Below are 18,243 nucleotides of genomic sequence, written 5' to 3'. Positions count from 1 at the left end.
GTTTCAGATGTGACTGCATATAAAGTCCCTGGTTCTCACCAATCAATTCAACTTCCTGACTCTGATGTCCTTAATCAAATGTTTTATTTAAAAACATACTATGATCAGTTACAGCTTCTTCCACGTCATTTTTCTCGATAAGCAAGTTGAATTGAACAATCTAGTTTGGGGATTTTAAAATCATTTGTCATTTACATTTTAAAAAAGGATAATTCTTAAATTATATTTGTTATATATATAGCAGTGATTTAACACAAAAAAATGAGGGTTAAAGTAAAAGCTACACAAAATATAAAAATTCATAACAGACTGAAATTATAAAGGGTCAGAAACTTATAGAAATTCTTCTATAACAGCTAATGAATTGGCAGTAAGTAGCATTCTTAGATGCATAGTTAAAACATTAATTGTACTGTGAAGAAATAAATGAGCTACACCTTGGAGACTCACAGGCAGAAAACATGAGCAATACCTAATTGCAGCAATAATTAAAAACTAATCATACAGATTTGATAACAAAAGTTCTTTTTTTAACACTAAAAAGAGTTACATCTTAGAAGGAACTGAGTAGACAATTTGAACAAAATATAAGTTTATTTACCATAAATTCAAATTAAAAAAATAAGCATAGTCCTGTATACAGAATTACATCTGGAGCTGACAACATTACAAAGAGGCTACCTTACTCTATTTTGTTATTCTTTCTTATAAAATTCATGATGAAGACAGTTAAAACATAGAAAGCACCGGAGTGGCAATGGAATCTACAGGGACTATTCCTTGTTGGTGAGAAAAGATTCACTTTTGTATTTAGTAAAGAAGACGAGGACCACATAATAATTATAGTGATACCATGCATTATCAAAAATACACATTAGAGACTTTCTCTGCTATATACGGATAGAATTGCACAACAGAAGGGAAATAATTTCATACTACATCTCACAATATTGAGTATATTTTGCCTTTTTAGCAAGAATCTATAAAGTCAGTAATACAAAAGGCTCTGAAACACTGTATATCATTTTAGTATTGTTTTTCTACCATCTTTTAAAAAACACATATACTGATTCCACGTAAAAATCTTCCAGAATTATTGTTATGTATTCAACAGGTTCAGTAATTCAGACATTTCATGAATTTACCTCTTAAATATCAGGTGCTATGTTTAGTAATGGGCATATAAGGAGGAATAAGAAATAATTCTTGACCTCTGGGACCTCATGATTTGACCATAATTTAAACAGTATGACTACTTTTTATACCACAATGTATAAAACAAGTTAGTTAGTATTTCAATATTGTAAACTGGTACTGTCACATACAGGACTAAGTAATATATCCCAAATACCTAAAAAAGTATCTCATACATAATAAACATTCAATAAATATCTGATGAATGAATCAATTCACTACTCATTAAGAGCAGAGGAGGCACATCCCTGGGACTGATTCCAAAGGCCTTCGATCCAAACAGGAAGTTGTCATTTGTTACCTCCAGAGCAAAGCTATATAATGGCCTAGAAAAATTATTAGAGTTCATTTATCATCTAATTTTCAAGTCTTAGTCCTGCAAGTTCATCTCTCCTTCCTTTCCTTTCTTCAACAATTATTTCCTGGGTATTTATTTTTGTGCCAGAAACTTATTGAAGATATAATGATAAAAGGAAATAGATATGGTCCCTGCTCTTTAAATGTAGATGAATAGACAAATAAACAAAACCCCACCAAGTGTATAATTATAAATTGTGAAAAGTACAATGAATGAAATTACTAGGTGCAAAAACAGATAACAGTAGAGACTTCTCTAATTAATGTCTGAAACTGAGCATAAGAAAGAATCAGCTTAGGAAGAACTTACAGAGGGAGAGCATGTCTGAGATCCTTAATTGGGAAAGAAGCTAAAGGTCAGGGAGGCAAAAGGTAACAGAACAAAGTGAGAACAGTTCCACATAAATTTGAAGTAGACAGGGATTAGATCATGGAGGCTGTATTAGTTAGGTTGTACAAAACACCAAATTCAAAATTAGTAAAAAGATGAATGTACTGGCTTACATAATGCAAAAGCTTTTGGAAAAGTCTGATTGAAAGTTTGCCAGAACCAAATTTCTCTTTCTTCTCTGGGCTCTACATCCTCAGAGAGGCCTTCTCCCAGGTTTGTGGGAGTAAAAATTCCAGAACAGCATCTCTTAGTCTTTCATTAGACTGATTTGCATCATGTGCCCATTCCTTAACCAATCACTGTTTTTTGGGAGATATGATGTTTGGACTGGGCAGACTGGGTCACATGCTGCCCATGAAGTCCTAGATGAAAATTTTTTAAAAGAGTTATTTGGGTTTTTTTGTATTTTTTTTGGGTGGGGGGGAGGGAAGGGACAACTTCAGATAATGGTGGAGTAGTAGGGAAGTGGTTGATTGAATCACCCACAGAGGATAATGATAAAGTCTGAATTTAAAACAACAACAAAACTAAAGATATGAGAAGGCATCCAAAAATAAAGAAAAGCCAGAGGAAAGTTTAATCTGGAAAAATGGTAATGAGAAGGGGTAAAAAGTGTGACTTTGTGGTGTTTTGATCTGATAATGCTGCCTAAACCTCACAGCTCTGACCACAAAAAACAGTGGAAGAAAAGGAGCAGCCTTATCAACTAAAGGTGCCAGTGGTCAGAATCCAGGACTAAAAAAAACATCAGAAAATTTAAAGGGGAAATCCTGGCAGTGAGCAAATCACAAAAAGAATGAGACCCAAATTCAGAGCTTCAACCACCCAAAATAGCTAGCTATAAGTATACTGTGCATGAATGAGGAAGGTCCCCAGGGGCATGGCAAATAGCCAGCAGAGAACACAGAGAAATCTGCTCTTGAAAGACAGGGCTACACACAGCAGATCTATTGAGTTTAATGTGTTTCTTAAATGAATGAATTCCTTCATCATGATTGGCTTAGACAACAGAAAGCCTTGAAGTGTCCGAGGACAGAGTCCAAAGCTGGCAGGGCAACTGGAAATTAAAGGGTAATCTTAGAAGCAAGGAAACCACATCTCTGCCTAAGTTCTTGGCTGTCCCAACAATTGTCACAGGCACAAAGGAGAGTCACAGGAGACCAGACTAAAAGAGCAGCAGTGAGGAGACAAAACACAGAGCACAGATTATCATCAGTATGTTTTTTACCACAATGTAACTAAAATGGACATCAATAAAAATTTAAATGCTAAATTACTGACCTCTACACAACCCATCAGTCAAAAAATTCACAAAGGAAAATAAGAAATTTTTTTGACTGATAATGAAATGAAAACATACAAAAAATTGTGGGATACAGACATAACAGTACTTAAAAGGAAAATGTATACATTAAATGGATATATGAGAAAAGGAGAAAGGTCTTAAATAAGTGATTTAAGCTTTCCCTTAAAGAAATTGGGAAAAAAGAAGAGGAAATCACACCCACAGAAAAACAAAACGAAATAATAAAGGGCCAATATCTATGGAACAGAAAATTGTGAAAATTCAATGAAAGCCAAAGCTAGTTTGCCAAAAAGGTCAATAAAATTGATAAAGCTCTAGTCACAAAGGAAAAAAGAGAAAAGACACAAGTTACTACTATCATCAAAGAAAAAGAAGACATCACTACTAATCCTATAGACATTCAAAGGAGATACTATTTATAACAACTTCATGCCCATAAATTCAATTACAGATAAGATGGGTAAATTCCTCGAACGACATCAACCACCAAGGCTAACTCAAGAAGAAAAAGATAACCTGAATAGTTTCATACTGATATTTAAAAAGATTAACTCATGGTTTACTATCTTCCAACAACAATAATTAAAAAAACACCTTCCAAGACTGGTGAAGTCTACCAAACATGTAGGGAAAAAATAATGCCAGTTCAATATAAACTTTTTTCAAAAAAGGTTTTCAAGGAGGAAGGAGTGGTCAACTGTCAATTCAGCCAAGAGACTGAGTGAGATGAGGACAGGAGTGACTTTGGTGTGAGTTGAAATATACATGAAAGACAAGAAAAAGGAGAACACACATGCAGCTATACCTTTTGAGAAGTTTGGCTATAAAGCAAGGCAGGAAATAGGGCAACAGCCAGAAAAGCATTTGAGGTGAAAAGAGGTTTTGGGTATATATTGTTTTTTAGGTTGGCAGATACTAAGAACAATTAATGTTACTATATAGAATGACTGAAGTCCTTGAAAAGTCATTTATAATCTTTAAAAGGAAACACTAGATATTTACTATTATCTGTGATAATTAAGTCTCTATTATTTTGAGTTAAGAATTTATTCTATTTGGTTTAATTTACATTGATACATAGAAAAGTTATTAAATGATATTTATAGTAAGCATACATGAGCTATTAGATGCAATAATGAAATATTATTTTTCTGAAGAAAAGAACTGTTGAAATTGGAATAAAGCTCATATATAGGTATCAGAAATTTATTACAATATACAGGTGGGGAGGTAAGGGAGGGGCGGCTATCACCAGATAAGTTCAAATAGGTAGATAACTGGCTCACTTAACATTTATCCCAACCTCCTTTTAGGGTACCTTCCTGTGATGCAAAAGCTGGGCAGTTAAAAACTACATTTTCCAGCCCTTCTTGCAGCCAGAATTCTGGATGTAATTTAGATTCTGCCAATCAGATGGATTTGGAAAGAATTAAAAACTAAGTTAAGCTGGCAGACTTGCAGCACATGAAGTATCCTTTTTGCTGGTGTAGATTGAACAGGCAGCACAGAACAACCCTGGAGCCAGTACATCACTGGACTGAAGTGGCACGAGCCATGGAGCCATCAGTTAGAACAGTGGTATCCCGATTAAACCAGAGGCAGTTTCCTTAAGCAGGTTAATTCAGCAGTAATGCACTGAATCATTCGTGGAGCCAGCTCTTCAATCTATATATATAAAAGCCTAAGCGACTGTTCACCATTTGACTGGTAGCTATGACGTGCACTGACCACCAGGGGACAGATGCTCAATGCACAGACATAGAAACATGGAACAGACTGATGAATCTCAGAGAAAAGGGGGACAGGGGGAGGGCGGGAAGAGATTAACCAAAGATCTTATATGCATACTAGAAGGGTCCCGCGGCCTGGCCTGCGGGGATCAGGCCGAAACCAGTAGTCCGAAATCCCCCGAGTGGTCCTGGATTGCGAGAAGGCCAAGGAACCCCACCAGTGCACAAATCCATGCAACAGGCCTCTAGTAATTTTATAAGCACCTAATTCCCAGTATTAAATCACTTTCTTCTTAAAATAGCTTTACTGCTTTATGTTATTTCTAGTTGATCTGACTGATACATTAATCAACAACTTCAACTGGTGATAGTTCCCAAAACAAGAGGATAATTCATTCTATCACAACTAGCCTGATACCTCATAACCATATAATTTTCCAAGTAATACTAAATGAGAGGTAAGTGAAAGCTTAAAAGTAATATGCACATTACCTTGGAGGTCAAGGAGGATTTCTTAAACAAGGCAAAAAGCATAACCATAAATTTAAAAATGTATAAATCTGGGTCCTGGCTGATTTTGCTCAGTGGTTAAAGTGTCAGCCCACAGACTGAAGGGTCACAAGTTCGATTCCTGGTCAAGGGCACATACCTCGGTTGCAGGTTTGATTCCCAGTCATGGTCAAGGCACATGTAGGAGACAACCAATTGAAATGTCTCTCTCACATCCATTTCTCTCTCTCTATTCCCCCTTCCTCCCTCCTCTCCACTCTCTCTCTAAAGATCAATGGACAAAATATCCTCTGATAAGGATTTAAAAAATTGATAAATCTTACTATATTAAAATTGGAAGACAATGTAGAATAAAAAAGACATACCATAGACTGAGAAATCTTCCACAAACATAACTGAAAAAAAAGATCAGCATCCAAAATATAAAAAGAACTCATAAATCCATTAAGAAAAAGATATACAACCCAATAGGTGTATGCACCAATGCCCTAAATAATCACTTCAGTAAAGAGGAGATCCAAAAGGCTAAAAACTTATAAAAGGACACCTTAATGAAACTCTACTTCATATTCATCAGTGACAAAAATAAAAAAGTCTGACAATGACAAGTGTTAGCATGAATGATAGGCATCAAAATTCTAATACAAAGCCGGTGGGAAAAATAAACTGGTACTATTGGTAAAGTTAAAGACATCTCCAGAAAAGTATGCTTATATGCATTAGGATCCATGTATAATAATAGTCATAGCATTGTTTAAAATTGGCAAAAGTTAGAAACAACTCCAATATCCATCAGCAACTGTGTAGATATAAAAATGGATGCATATTCCACATTTCTCATTACATCACTCCTCACTCAGTTGCCCAAATAATGTCAGGGCTTCAATCTCCCTCTCAACATTACCTTACCCGAATTCAGTCATCATATCACATAAGAATCGACTCCCTAAATATTTCTGGAGACTTTTTTCTTTGCCCACCTCTAATAACTCCTTAATCTTGGACCTTATCATTTATCACCCAGATAAATATAAGTACCTCCCCTAAAAGTCTTCTTTTTCTCTAGTCTCATCCCCATTGCAAATTGGTGCACTACATGGTGGTAGGGCTGTCAATTTCAAAGCCGTGTGATCATATAAATCCCTCCACCTGGATGACATACAAATAAAAGTAATGTTTACCATTTACTATACACCAACTATGTGCCAGGCATTATCTCATTTATCCCTATAATGTTGCAAAGTGGGTGTTATTATATCTGTTACAGATGAGGCAATCAAAGCTCAGAAAGGAGTAACTTACCCAAATTCACACAGCTAATAAATGAACAAGTCAAGACTCAATTTCAGGGCTTTGCAATGGAAAAGTCCTTGCTCTTAATCAACACATTATTCTGCCTAAATTCCTAAACATGGCATATGTAAGTTATACATGATATAACCTTAGGCTATTCCCCAGGGACCTCCTGCGCCTCTGTCTCTCTGTTCCACTTAGCCAGAGCAGACATTACTACTCCATTCACTCCTTTTCCTTAATAATAACTTCTATTTTATTCAGGATGGCAATATGTTCATCTAAAAACTATTCTTCCTGGCCTTCCTTGAAGCACAGTTCTGACGAAAGAGATGTAAGTGGAAAACTCGGGATGGTGTTTCTGGGAAAGCTCTTTAAAAGGGGTTGTATGCACATATGCATAACCCATGGACACAGGCAACAGTGTGGAGAAGGCCTGGGGTGGGGGGCAGGGAAGGCTAGAAGGGGTCAATGAGGTAAAAGGGGGACATCTGTAACACTTTCAACAATAAAGATTTTAAAATAAAATAAAATAAAAGGGGTCAAAGTAAGCTGGCAATTTTTGCTGCCATATCCCCCATACCTCCTGCCTTCTTCCTTCCTAGAAAACGGTGCTGTAGGTGGATCAGTCCTCATACAGCCATGAGATACACATATGAGCATCAAAGTCCCTCACTTCAAAGAACGAATTTAAAATTAGAAGAACTTCAGGTATATAATGGCATAACCCACCCAGCACTGCCTATCTATAGGCTGGTGTATTTATGCTTTCCTATTCATAGTTAATCATTATCATAACTGACACATACTCTGAGCTGTGGCCTTACTGACCAACTTATAATTTCCCCAATATGCCATGATTTGGCACATCTGTATAGAGCCAGGTGGCCTGCAATTGTAAGATGCCTATGTATCTTTATTTTATTTTAAATTCTTTATTGTTGAAAGTATTACATGTCTCCTTTTGCCCCATTGACCGCTCCCCAGCACATACCCTCACCCCCCTGCTGTCTGTGTCCCTTGGTTATGTTTACTGGTATATGCATGCACACAAGTCCTTTGGTTGATCTCTTACACCACCCCACCCACCCTCCCCTGCCTGCCTTAATTTTAAAAAGAAAAGCAGGCATACTCCAGCTTTAACTAGAGAAGTTTTAAACAGTTTACCTGTTTTATACATTCGGCATTTTTATATGTTTTGTTTGAAGAGATCTACCTTAAAAAAAATGGAGTGAAAAAACACTGGCCTACAGCACAACTTAAGTGTAACTGCAGTTTCCCAAATTCTATCTTTGTATTAGATCAAATGAGCACAAATCTCAAGCAAATCCACTCGTTAGAGTTTAAGTATGCAACTAGTGGTTTAAATGCCACTCTAAAACCTTTCACCTAGAGCAATATTGCAACCGTCTGAAAATCTGTGAAACTGGCAAGCAGGATATTGTGCACCACTTGGCCTTTCACACAACAGTTCTGGTAGCATATTCCCTACACCACTCAGGGCCAGGAAAAAAGTCTCCTTTTTCCTGAGGAACTGATACGCTTATTAGCACTAGTATGTGAGCCATGCATCCCATTGTTTTCCTTTAACTCTTTAACAGCTAGTTTGTTTTTGTTCAATATTGGTGGCTTTCTTTACCTAACACCTTTTAAGAGCCTATATTTTGATATTTTAGTTAATTGTTTTGTTTACTATACCAATTGAAAGCTGTCCCAAAATATTTTTTAGAAGTAGGCAAGTGATATATATATATATATTGATTTCAGAGAGGAAGGGAGAGGGAGAGAGAGATAGAAACATCAATGATGAGAGAGAATCATTGATCGTGGAAGTAGGCAAGTTATTTTTAATAATAATTTAAAGGGAAAATATATATTATATTTCTTATATTCTAATAAGATCAATAAAACACATATATACAGATTACCTCAGATTAATTAATCTTTTTTTTTCCTACATTTTGATTGTTTTTAGATAGAAAGGGACAGGGAGAGAAACATCGATTAGCTGCCTCCTGCACACTCCCTACTGGGGATCGAGCCAGAAACCTAGGAATGTACCTCCACTGGGAATTAGGTGCATGGGAAGACACATAACCAACTTAGCCAAACTGGCCAGGGCAGATTAATCTTTATTGCAGTGCTATTTTCTATCCAAATTACTGTAATAAAACTAAAAAATGTTTTGTGAAAGGCAATTCTCAAAGGCCCCTAGATGTTATTGGTGGGTATACCAAGAGTGCAATGCCTTGACCACTCTCTAACCAAGCCATATCTCAGGATTGCATTTGCAGTGGTCAACCTTGAAGGATGAGGTAACTTCTCCTTCTAGACAAAGGGTTTGTTTTATTTAACTAAAAGCAAAAGTAGAGTCCCCAAGCTCAGTATTCCTAAGCTGTGACACAAACCCACTGCACATATAAGATCCAAGGGGGCTGCTCTGTATTGCCCCCATGGGACTTGGGAGGCATGGGAAACCAATGCCAGCATGATGCTCATGCTATTTGCTGTGCCATCCTATTCTATATAATAAAGAGCTAATATGCTAATTCGACAGGACAGCAGAACGATCTTCCGGAACAACCTTCTGGAACGACCAGTGGGTGGGGAGCCGGGCCGCGGGGCCATGAGGCAGCCTGGGCTGTGAAGGCCTACTCTTGCATGGGGCCTCTAGTAAGTAACAAAATCTCTGACCCAGGAGACTCATGTTTTCTGCCACATCCATAATAGGAAGAGGCTAACTTGTAAGTAGGTATAATCTCCAATCCTCACAAGGTGTTGATTCAAAAGAAATTTATCATTCAAAGTTTGAAAGCTGGTTTGAATCACATCCTTTGTAACTCAGTGGAATTCCTATAAGAGACTGGTCAATTAAAATAATTTTAAAACAACAGAATGTCCTCCAAGGGGCCATTAAAGAACTGTTGAAATTTTGACATTTTAAGATGAAAATTCTGTTTGTTGTCTTTTTACATCAAAAAATTTTGAGGAAATTCAAAAATTGTTTAAGATAAAGAGGCCAGGTATATTATTACTCTATGATTTCATTTTAAAGAGGAAAGAATTATCAGACAATGCATAGGCCAAAAATATTTTATCAAACAAAACAGGAAAATGTGACAAATTGAATTAAGAAAATTAGGTGTTGGAAGTTAATACTAGGTTTTACTTTAAACATAAACTACAACCCTGTGAAAGTTAAAAACTAAATATTTTCCTAAAAAGTAAAAAAAAAACTCAGGATGTACTCAAGGTATTGTGTTAATAAGTGATATATTTCTGAACATAGAAATAAACTATACTTTCAATGAAAGTATCAACATAAAAACTCTACAACCTTTTAAATTGGCAAATAAATAATAAAATGATAAAAATGTATTCCTTTCTACACAAAGAAATTTCTAGACAAAGAAATTTCTAATGTTACCCAGCAACTTATTACCCAACCCCTTTCTGAAATTCCCAACTATCACTAACAGAAAAACAGTGCCCTAATTTGACTAATCAGAATCACAATCTATTCAAGTGTCACTAATTCAGAAAATAAGTGAGAAATAGGCGACAGCAAAGTGTCCAGAAAACTCAAGGCTCTGTATTCAAATATATTATGGAAACCATCAGCATAAAAAAAGGACATTTCACCCTAACCGGTGTGGCTCAGTGGATAGAGCATCGGCCTGCAGACTCAAGGGTCCCAGGTTCGATTCCAGTCAAGGGCATGTACCTTGGTTGCAGGCACATCCCCAGTAGGGGGTGTGCAGGAGGCAGCTGGTTGATGTTTCTCTCTCATCGATGTTTCTAACTCTCTATCCCTCTCCCTTCCTCTCTGTAAAAAAATAAATAAATAAAATTTTTTTAAAGAAAGGACATTTCTATAGAAACACCATATATATTAAAGACTAATTCAGAATAGTTATAAGAAGCAGAAAAGAAAAATTATAAAAGTACAACTCTCAAATCATTTAGACAAAGTAACTTGAGGTAAAATGCCAACTGTGGTATCACCTTTTGAACACAGCATATCATAAAGGCACTCATCACTTATATATAGCTATCATTTTGCATATAAGGAAAGTATGGATGAAGTCGTTAAATGTTAACCAAGATTTTACACGGTACAGAACAGGGATTTCATTTATTTACTTTTTTAATGCAATGCTATTTTATTTTAGTTATTTTACAATTATGAAGAAAATTTTAGAAAATTACTTGGATAAAACAATGACAAAATGATATCCTTTTTGTTATTGTTCCATTGATTTAAAAATAAACAAATATTTATTTGGCAAATTGCTAGGGTATTTTGTTAGCAAACCTTTCATATTTATGCATTTCACTTACCCAAAATTACTAATCTAGTACTGAAAAAGTGAAATACTATTTAGTTCTACTGCTTATAAACATATGAAATAATCTATAAGATTAAAAATATTTAAGATTAAAACGGTTCCTATTGATAAAGAAGTGACTTAATCAAGTTTAGGTGTTTTTTAAAAAGGATGTATTCTACCAAACATGTGCTTGCGCAAGAAGTCATTTTGAGAGTTAATTAAAAGTACCTCCTATGCGGAAGGAGAGGGTGGGTGGGTGGGTGGGTGGGTGGGAAGAGATCAACCAAAGAACTTGTATGCATATATGCATAACCCATGAACACAGACAACAGGATGGTGAAGGCTAGGGGAGGGGAAGTGGGGGTGGGCTAGAAGGGGTCAATGGGGGGGAAAAGGGGACATGTGTAATACTTTCAACAATAAAGATATAAAAAATAAAAGTACCTCCTATGTAATTAATTAAAATTAAGCGTATTTTCACTTCTGAAATAAAGCTCTCTTTTTAGCAATATAAACTATGTTCATGTTTAAGAGAAACTTGCCATGCTCTAAACTTTAAAAATATTTTCCATTCAGTAAGTGATCTGCCTTTAGTGTACACTAGTGAACTGAGATAGTTAGAGTTTGGTAAAGGTCATTTCAAATACTAGAAGCAAATTTAGGGCAAAGTGTTCACAGCATTGGTACCTGCTCTGATCACCAAGGACTCATTTGTATTTCTTCACTTCCTTAATGACCTATTGTTTTAAAAAGACTTTGCATGTATTAATTTATTAATTAAAATGGTGACAGCATCATGAAATTTACAAAGAGAGCTTCCAATAAGTATGAAACGCTTGTAATAAACAGTGCTATAAAATTTCAGAAAAAGCAGAGACTAGATGTTAAACCTTACAGGTCAATGAAGGCATTGAGACTAAAACACTAGGAACACAAATTAATAAAAGGATGGCATTCTAAAATTGAGTCAATAAGGATATTCACCACATGGGTTGATTGCAGAGCTAAGCGAAGCAGCTCCAGTGGAAAGGCCGCCTTTAGAAACCGATGAAGCCACAGAAGGTATAGAAGATGAAGTTGGTACAGTAGAGGAGGCTGTTGAGGATGGTAACCGTTCTCCAGACTCCATATCTATGAGGGGGAGAATTCTCAGTTTTAGATAGAATTAGTCAAAAGAGTTAAACATACTTAAAATAAGTCAAACATTTAGGCATAATTTGTAAAGATATGAAATAAGTTTAGAACATGTTCTTCAGAAAGATAAAATATGGAATAAATAAAACCAATATAATTAAATCTAAAATTATTTCAAAATAAAAAGTAAAGAAAAAAACAAAAACACTAAGTATGGCACATAAAAAACACTCAAAAAATACATATGCACTGGGGTTGAAGAATATAAACCTAATCATGAAAGAAATGAATACACAGATTACATTTGATAAGAGACATCATCTGGATTCCAAGGCTGTGTCTGGAGCTTATTAGCTATGACCATGTATAAATTATGTTACTTCAGTGAACCTTTCATTTCTTCATGAGGACTATGAAGATGTAGTTGGAAGGATTAAATGAGATAATGCAGATAAAGTGCTGAGTACCTAGCATTCAATAACTGTCAGCTTTTGCTTTTATTAAGTGAATGACTGTGTGTATAATGAGCCATGTGCATGTGAGGCAGTAAAAGAAACCTTAAGGTATTTTTAGATTATTGCTTTCAAGTAAGTATTTCAGTCATATCTATTTATAGATTATGTATATGCTTGAAATGTTATCATATTTTTTAGCCAGATACATTTTGTGTTAAGAATTAAAAATAAATGCCTTGTATAAGTACCAATGGTAGCGTGTTTTTACTGTGAAATTTTCAAAATAAGCTGGAACACACATATAAATAAAACATCAGTACATTAATTTTCGGTTGAAAAACATAATTACTCTATGATCAAATGAGTTATTATTCATTATTGAAGCATACTACATAAAAATTGGTAAAACCCATTTATTCAGATTAAGAAAAATGTGTTCATTAAAATAAAAGCAGTACGGGCATCCAAGAACCATTACTTCCCAGATTTCTGTTATGGTCAGAGCATCCAGATCTGATACTTGCACTCCTGTAATAGCCTCTCATTCTGAGGCTTTGTGTTAAGAATACCACTTTCATCTAAGGTTCCAAATCACCACTAACCAACAGACTCTTTTTGGCCAAAAACAGCCCATATATTACAAGGCCAAAATGTAATAACATAACTCCTCCACCCACAACACACTTATCTAAGGAACAATATCAACTAGTAGGTACATCTTTTAGTTTAGGACATTCATCCTCCTATATAATAAAAGCCTAATATGCTAAGTGTCTGGTCATCCAGTCGGCCATTCAACCAATCAAAGCATAATATGCTAATGATATGCTAAGGCCCCTCAACCACTCGCTATGATGTGCACTGACCACCAGGGGGCAGATGCTTTGACTGGTAATGTTAGTTTGCTGCTGGGGTCTGGCCAATCGGGACTGAGAGATGGGCTGGACATGCCCTGGAGTCCTCCCGTGGTCCCTCCTGGGCTGGCCAACCTCCCGCATTCCTCCCCAGCCCCGCTGTGCACCGATGGGGTCCCTCGGCCTGGCCTGTGCCCTCTCACAATCCAGGACCCCTTGGAGGATGATGGAGAGCTGGTTTCGGCCCGATCCCACAGGCCAGGCCGAGGGACCCCACTGGTGCATGAATTCATGCGCTGGGCCTCTAGTAAGAGTATATTTCCTAATGCATAACTTCAGAATAATTTATTTACAAAGTCAACCAGATAGGATAAAGATTACTACAACTAAAAATTAACATATAACACTACACTAAAAAATAAATCAGTTGATATGAACAAGAAAAAATCATTTCGAAGATGATGGAGTATAAATGATTTGATTCATTATCGACCTTTCCCAAGTTCTAAAGCACTAGCTCACAGCCAGGGGTAACTTTCCACTAGGTAACATGGGCAATGTCTGGAGACATATTTGATTGCTACACAGGACAGGGTGCTACTGGCATTGTGCAGATAAGACCCAGGGATGCTGCTAGGCTGCTAAACCTCTTAAAATGCACAGGACCCCCTCCCCAGAATTACCTGGCCCAAAATGTTAGTAGTGCTAAGGTTGAAAAAATTAGATCCAAAGTATCAAAAACTGCATTCCTTGGAATTCAGTTAACCAAAACTTTGTTAAGTAGTAACTCTACATAATTATTATAAAAAAATAATTCAAGCTGATTTATTACCACTGCAATAAATGAGAAAATTATATTCAAACTCTCTTTTATGTCAGCATTCCTCTAGAGCAGGGGTGGGCAAACTTTTTGACTCGAGGACCACAATGGGTTCTTAAACTGGACCGGAGGGCCGGAACAAAAGCATGGATGAAGTGTTTGTGTGAACTAATATACATTCAAAGTAAAGGAGCGGAGGGGAGAGCAAGAGAACCCTCCGCTCTTTCGGCATCGCGGGCCGGATAGAACAGCCGAACGGGCCAGATCTGGCCCGCGGGCCGTAGTTTGCCCACGGCTGCTCTAGAGTCTATTGCTTTACATTTTGCCCTAATTGTATAAACCTGATAATGCATGATATACAATGAATACATATTGTAATCGTCACTCATGCCAGGTAACATCAATTTATTGCATTTTACTAAGATGATATTTACCTATAACAACTCTGAGAACAGACAAAAATCACAATTACCACAACTGTTTCACTGCCTGATGATTTTCTAGAGGCCAATAAGATTCAATGATCAGTTGTTAATGATAATACTGTTCAAATTCATTCATATCAAATGTTTTGTGTGTGTAATCATAGAGTTTATGAACACTAACATCTGCTATATGTAAACCTGAACAGGTGCAAATAAAGAAGGGCAAGGCGTGTTGGCTAAGAAATAGAAACATGGTCAGCTGCCTGATGTTTCAATTGCATGATTCCTTCACTATTGAGAAAATAGGAGCAATAGAATAGAATGAAGATTCAGAAAGTAAACATTAAATTAGACTTAGAGATTTCTCCTGGAAGAGGTTTCCTTTTTTGTGTGTTAATCCATGCTAGAGGATATTTATTCCTTTGACTTTTAGAGAGAGAGGAAGGGAAGAAGGAAGGGGAGAGAGAAGAAAGAGAAACATCAACTTGAGAGAGCCCCACATCAATCAGTTGCCTCCCAGACCCACCCCAACCTGGGTGGGGAACCTGCAAGCCAGGTGTGTGCCCTTGACCAGAATTGAACCTGGAACCCTTTGGTTCTCGGGCCAAAGCTCTGACTACTGAGCAACAATGGCCAGGGCCTGGAAGAAGTTTTCTTAAAGAATCTCTTTATCTTTGCTAACAATACCCAAAGTTCTCTGTGAGAGTTCAAAGCACACAAGTAGAGTTGGTAAACCCTTACTTTTCCTTACAATGTAACTTCAAATGGAAAACAATAATTAGAAAGAATATCAGGATATAGTCATTATGCTGCTTCTTTTGGTTTAGTAGGACCACTAACAATCGCCATTTACAAGTTCATTATTTTCTAAAAGTTCTGACAAAGGCATTTATATAACTACTAGAGGCCTGGTGGGAGTCCCTCATCCTGCCCTGTGGGGATCATGCCGAAACTGGTTCTCCGACATCCCCAGAGGGGTCCCATATTGTGAGAGGGCGGTTCTTGGGTGATGCACCCCGGAATCGGGTTCCCTCCTCTATGGTTCTGGGTGCATCACCTAAGAACTGCAGCTGCCAAGTCACCGCAGCTTGACAGTTCCTGCATTGAATGTCTGCCCCCTGGTGGTCAGTGTGCATCATAGCTACTGGTCGGATGGTCAGACGGTCGCTTAGGCTTTTATATATATATATAGAGATTTCTTTAAATAATTTCTAGGCAACTGAACACTTGAACAAAAAATACTTCAAGATATTAAGTAGCAAAATGAAAACAAAAAACATGCAACAAACAAAACTTATTCTGTTAATAGATTTTGAGAAATAGAAAAATGATGAGGCAAAAATAGCTTATTAAACAACGAACAAAATTCTTCTCTGAATTAATGTTTGAAGGGAAATTATTCTTTTTCTAAAATTTTCATTTACGTACAGTTTCAGAAAGTTACATCAAGTCATTAATATAGTATATTGTGGTTGAAAATCTGAACATATAAAATGGATCAATTTCTCTTGCTGCTTGATACATTTTAACCACCACTGCAAGTAGTAAAAAAAATTATGTCCCCACCCCCCCAAAAAAAGGGGGCTGGCAATCAAGTGCTCTGTGTTGCAGCCTGTGATCTGGGGCAAGTCTCAGACACCCCTAAATACTAGTTTCTTCTCTGAAAAATGACAGAACTGGATTAAATTACCCTTCAAATAACTGAGTTTTATCAAGTAGGTAGTTAAAAAAAACCTTCAGATTACATTAAAATATTTAACAATTTAATTCTATTTTTTTCTTTTCCTTCCCTCCATTGGCCTTACTTTTACCTCTAAATGTGTATCACGCTGAATTATAGATTTCTGTAAAATCTTTTAAAGATTTACTCTTGTCTTATTTATACCTCAAGAGACTTTATGATGGGACAATTATACAAGAGTAAAGAACTGATTTCATACTACTCAGTAAATATCTATTCAGGGAGACTTCTTTTCCATCCAAAGGATTAAGTATTCTCTTGAAAGGAGATATCTGTGAGGAAAAGGTTATCCTAAAGATGTAAGATATTGCCTGGTTGGCTTTGGCTCAGTGATGGAGTGTCAGCCCATGAACCAGGAGGTCATGGTTCAATTTCCGGTCAGGACACATGCCAGGGTTGTGGGCTCGATTCCCAGTGGGGGGTATGCAGGAGGCAGCCCATCAATGAGTCTCTCTCATCATTGATGTTTCTATCTTTCTCTCACTCTCCTTCCTCTCTGAAATTAATGGAAAACATTTTTAAAAAAATATACATATATAAGATATAAAAGAATATTAAAGGAAGATTTGAGCAGGATTTAACATGTATGAATCAACTAAAGCATAGGTAGACTCTATGAATTTAAATATTGACTGGAATTAGAAATTTCTAATAAGGATACAACTATTACAAAGATAAAAAGAGAGAGAATGTCTGGTTAATTGATCCTTCCATCTACAAATGCAAGGGTCCCAAAGAACAAGCAAAAAGACCTAAAACTTTCCTTAAACTAAGAAACACAATGAAAATTCTGAGACACTTCTGGATAGTAACTAAGGCCAATGCATAACAGAGTAAGAAAAAAAAGCAGGGTAACAAAGAGAAATCATGTTACTCTGTAAGACACCACATTCACTCAGAAGCCAAGGGAAGATGCCTGGAACTACATATCTGCTCAACTAGAGTACAAACTCCCTTTCAATGGGCAAAAGGCACATCTTCCCTAACAGGGAAAACAAGACACTTCTTAAAGAACAAAATGAGGGGAAGAGTTTGTGAAATATTTTTGTCCTGGACACCCTAACATTAGCTTTGTCTTTCTAATATCATCACTCTCCTGTTCAAAAGTCTTCAATTTATCCAATATATTCATATGTATGTGTAAAGATATATGTAAGTGATATTTATTAAACATATTAACTACAAAAGACTTTTAAAAACAAAATATTCTATCATAAGGAATTGTTAAATTGTGGTACTGTTCTTTAATAGAATACTATGCAGCCATTATAAAAGCCATTCTATTAGCTAATCAGTTAAAAGTGTACAGTGGGAAGGAATATAAATAGCAAGATCATATGTGTGATAAAGAAAAAAGGGGATATAATCTTATGCCTGTGTGGTCAGAATAGTTCTAGAAAAATATGTAAGAAACTGGCAGCTGTGTTTACTTCTAAATAAAGTGCCTAGGGAATTGAAATCTATGATAGGGAAATTCGTTTTAACTATACATCTACCACTTGAATGATCTGCCATGTGCTAGTATTACTAACAGTTAAATACTTATTTTAAAAAGAAAGATTTCTAATGTGTGTGTGCTGCTACAATAGTAAAATCCATACTTTTTGTCTATAGTTCATTAAAGTGAGAGAGGCTGTACAAAATTCTTAGGAATTCTCTAGGACTCAGAGTTATGCTGTTAATAGCTGGTCACTTGCTATGC

The 18,243-nt window shown here is 36.3% G+C and overlaps 1 protein-coding gene across 22 annotated transcripts in view; it reads right to left on the bottom strand.

Moving 5' to 3' along the window:
• The window catches only part of BAZ2B (bromodomain adjacent to zinc finger domain 2B), a 372,529-nt gene that overhangs the window by 133,147 nt on the left and 221,139 nt on the right, over positions 1-18,243 (bottom strand). For all 22 annotated transcript variants that reach the window (XM_080671184.1, XM_080671185.1, XM_080671189.1 and 19 more), the window contains one exon: positions 12,097-12,243. In XM_080671184.1, coding sequence (XP_080527310.1) covers positions 12,097-12,241 — 145 coding nt within the window. In that variant the 5' untranslated portion in view covers positions 12,242-12,243. The remainder of the gene's footprint in view (positions 1-12,096; positions 12,244-18,243) is intronic.

This window comes from Plecotus auritus (assembly GCF_963455305.1).
Source record: "Plecotus auritus genome assembly, chromosome: 5".
Classification (NCBI taxonomy): domain Eukaryota; kingdom Metazoa; phylum Chordata; class Mammalia; order Chiroptera; family Vespertilionidae; genus Plecotus; species Plecotus auritus.
This window is presented reverse-complemented; position numbering and strand designations above follow the sequence as displayed.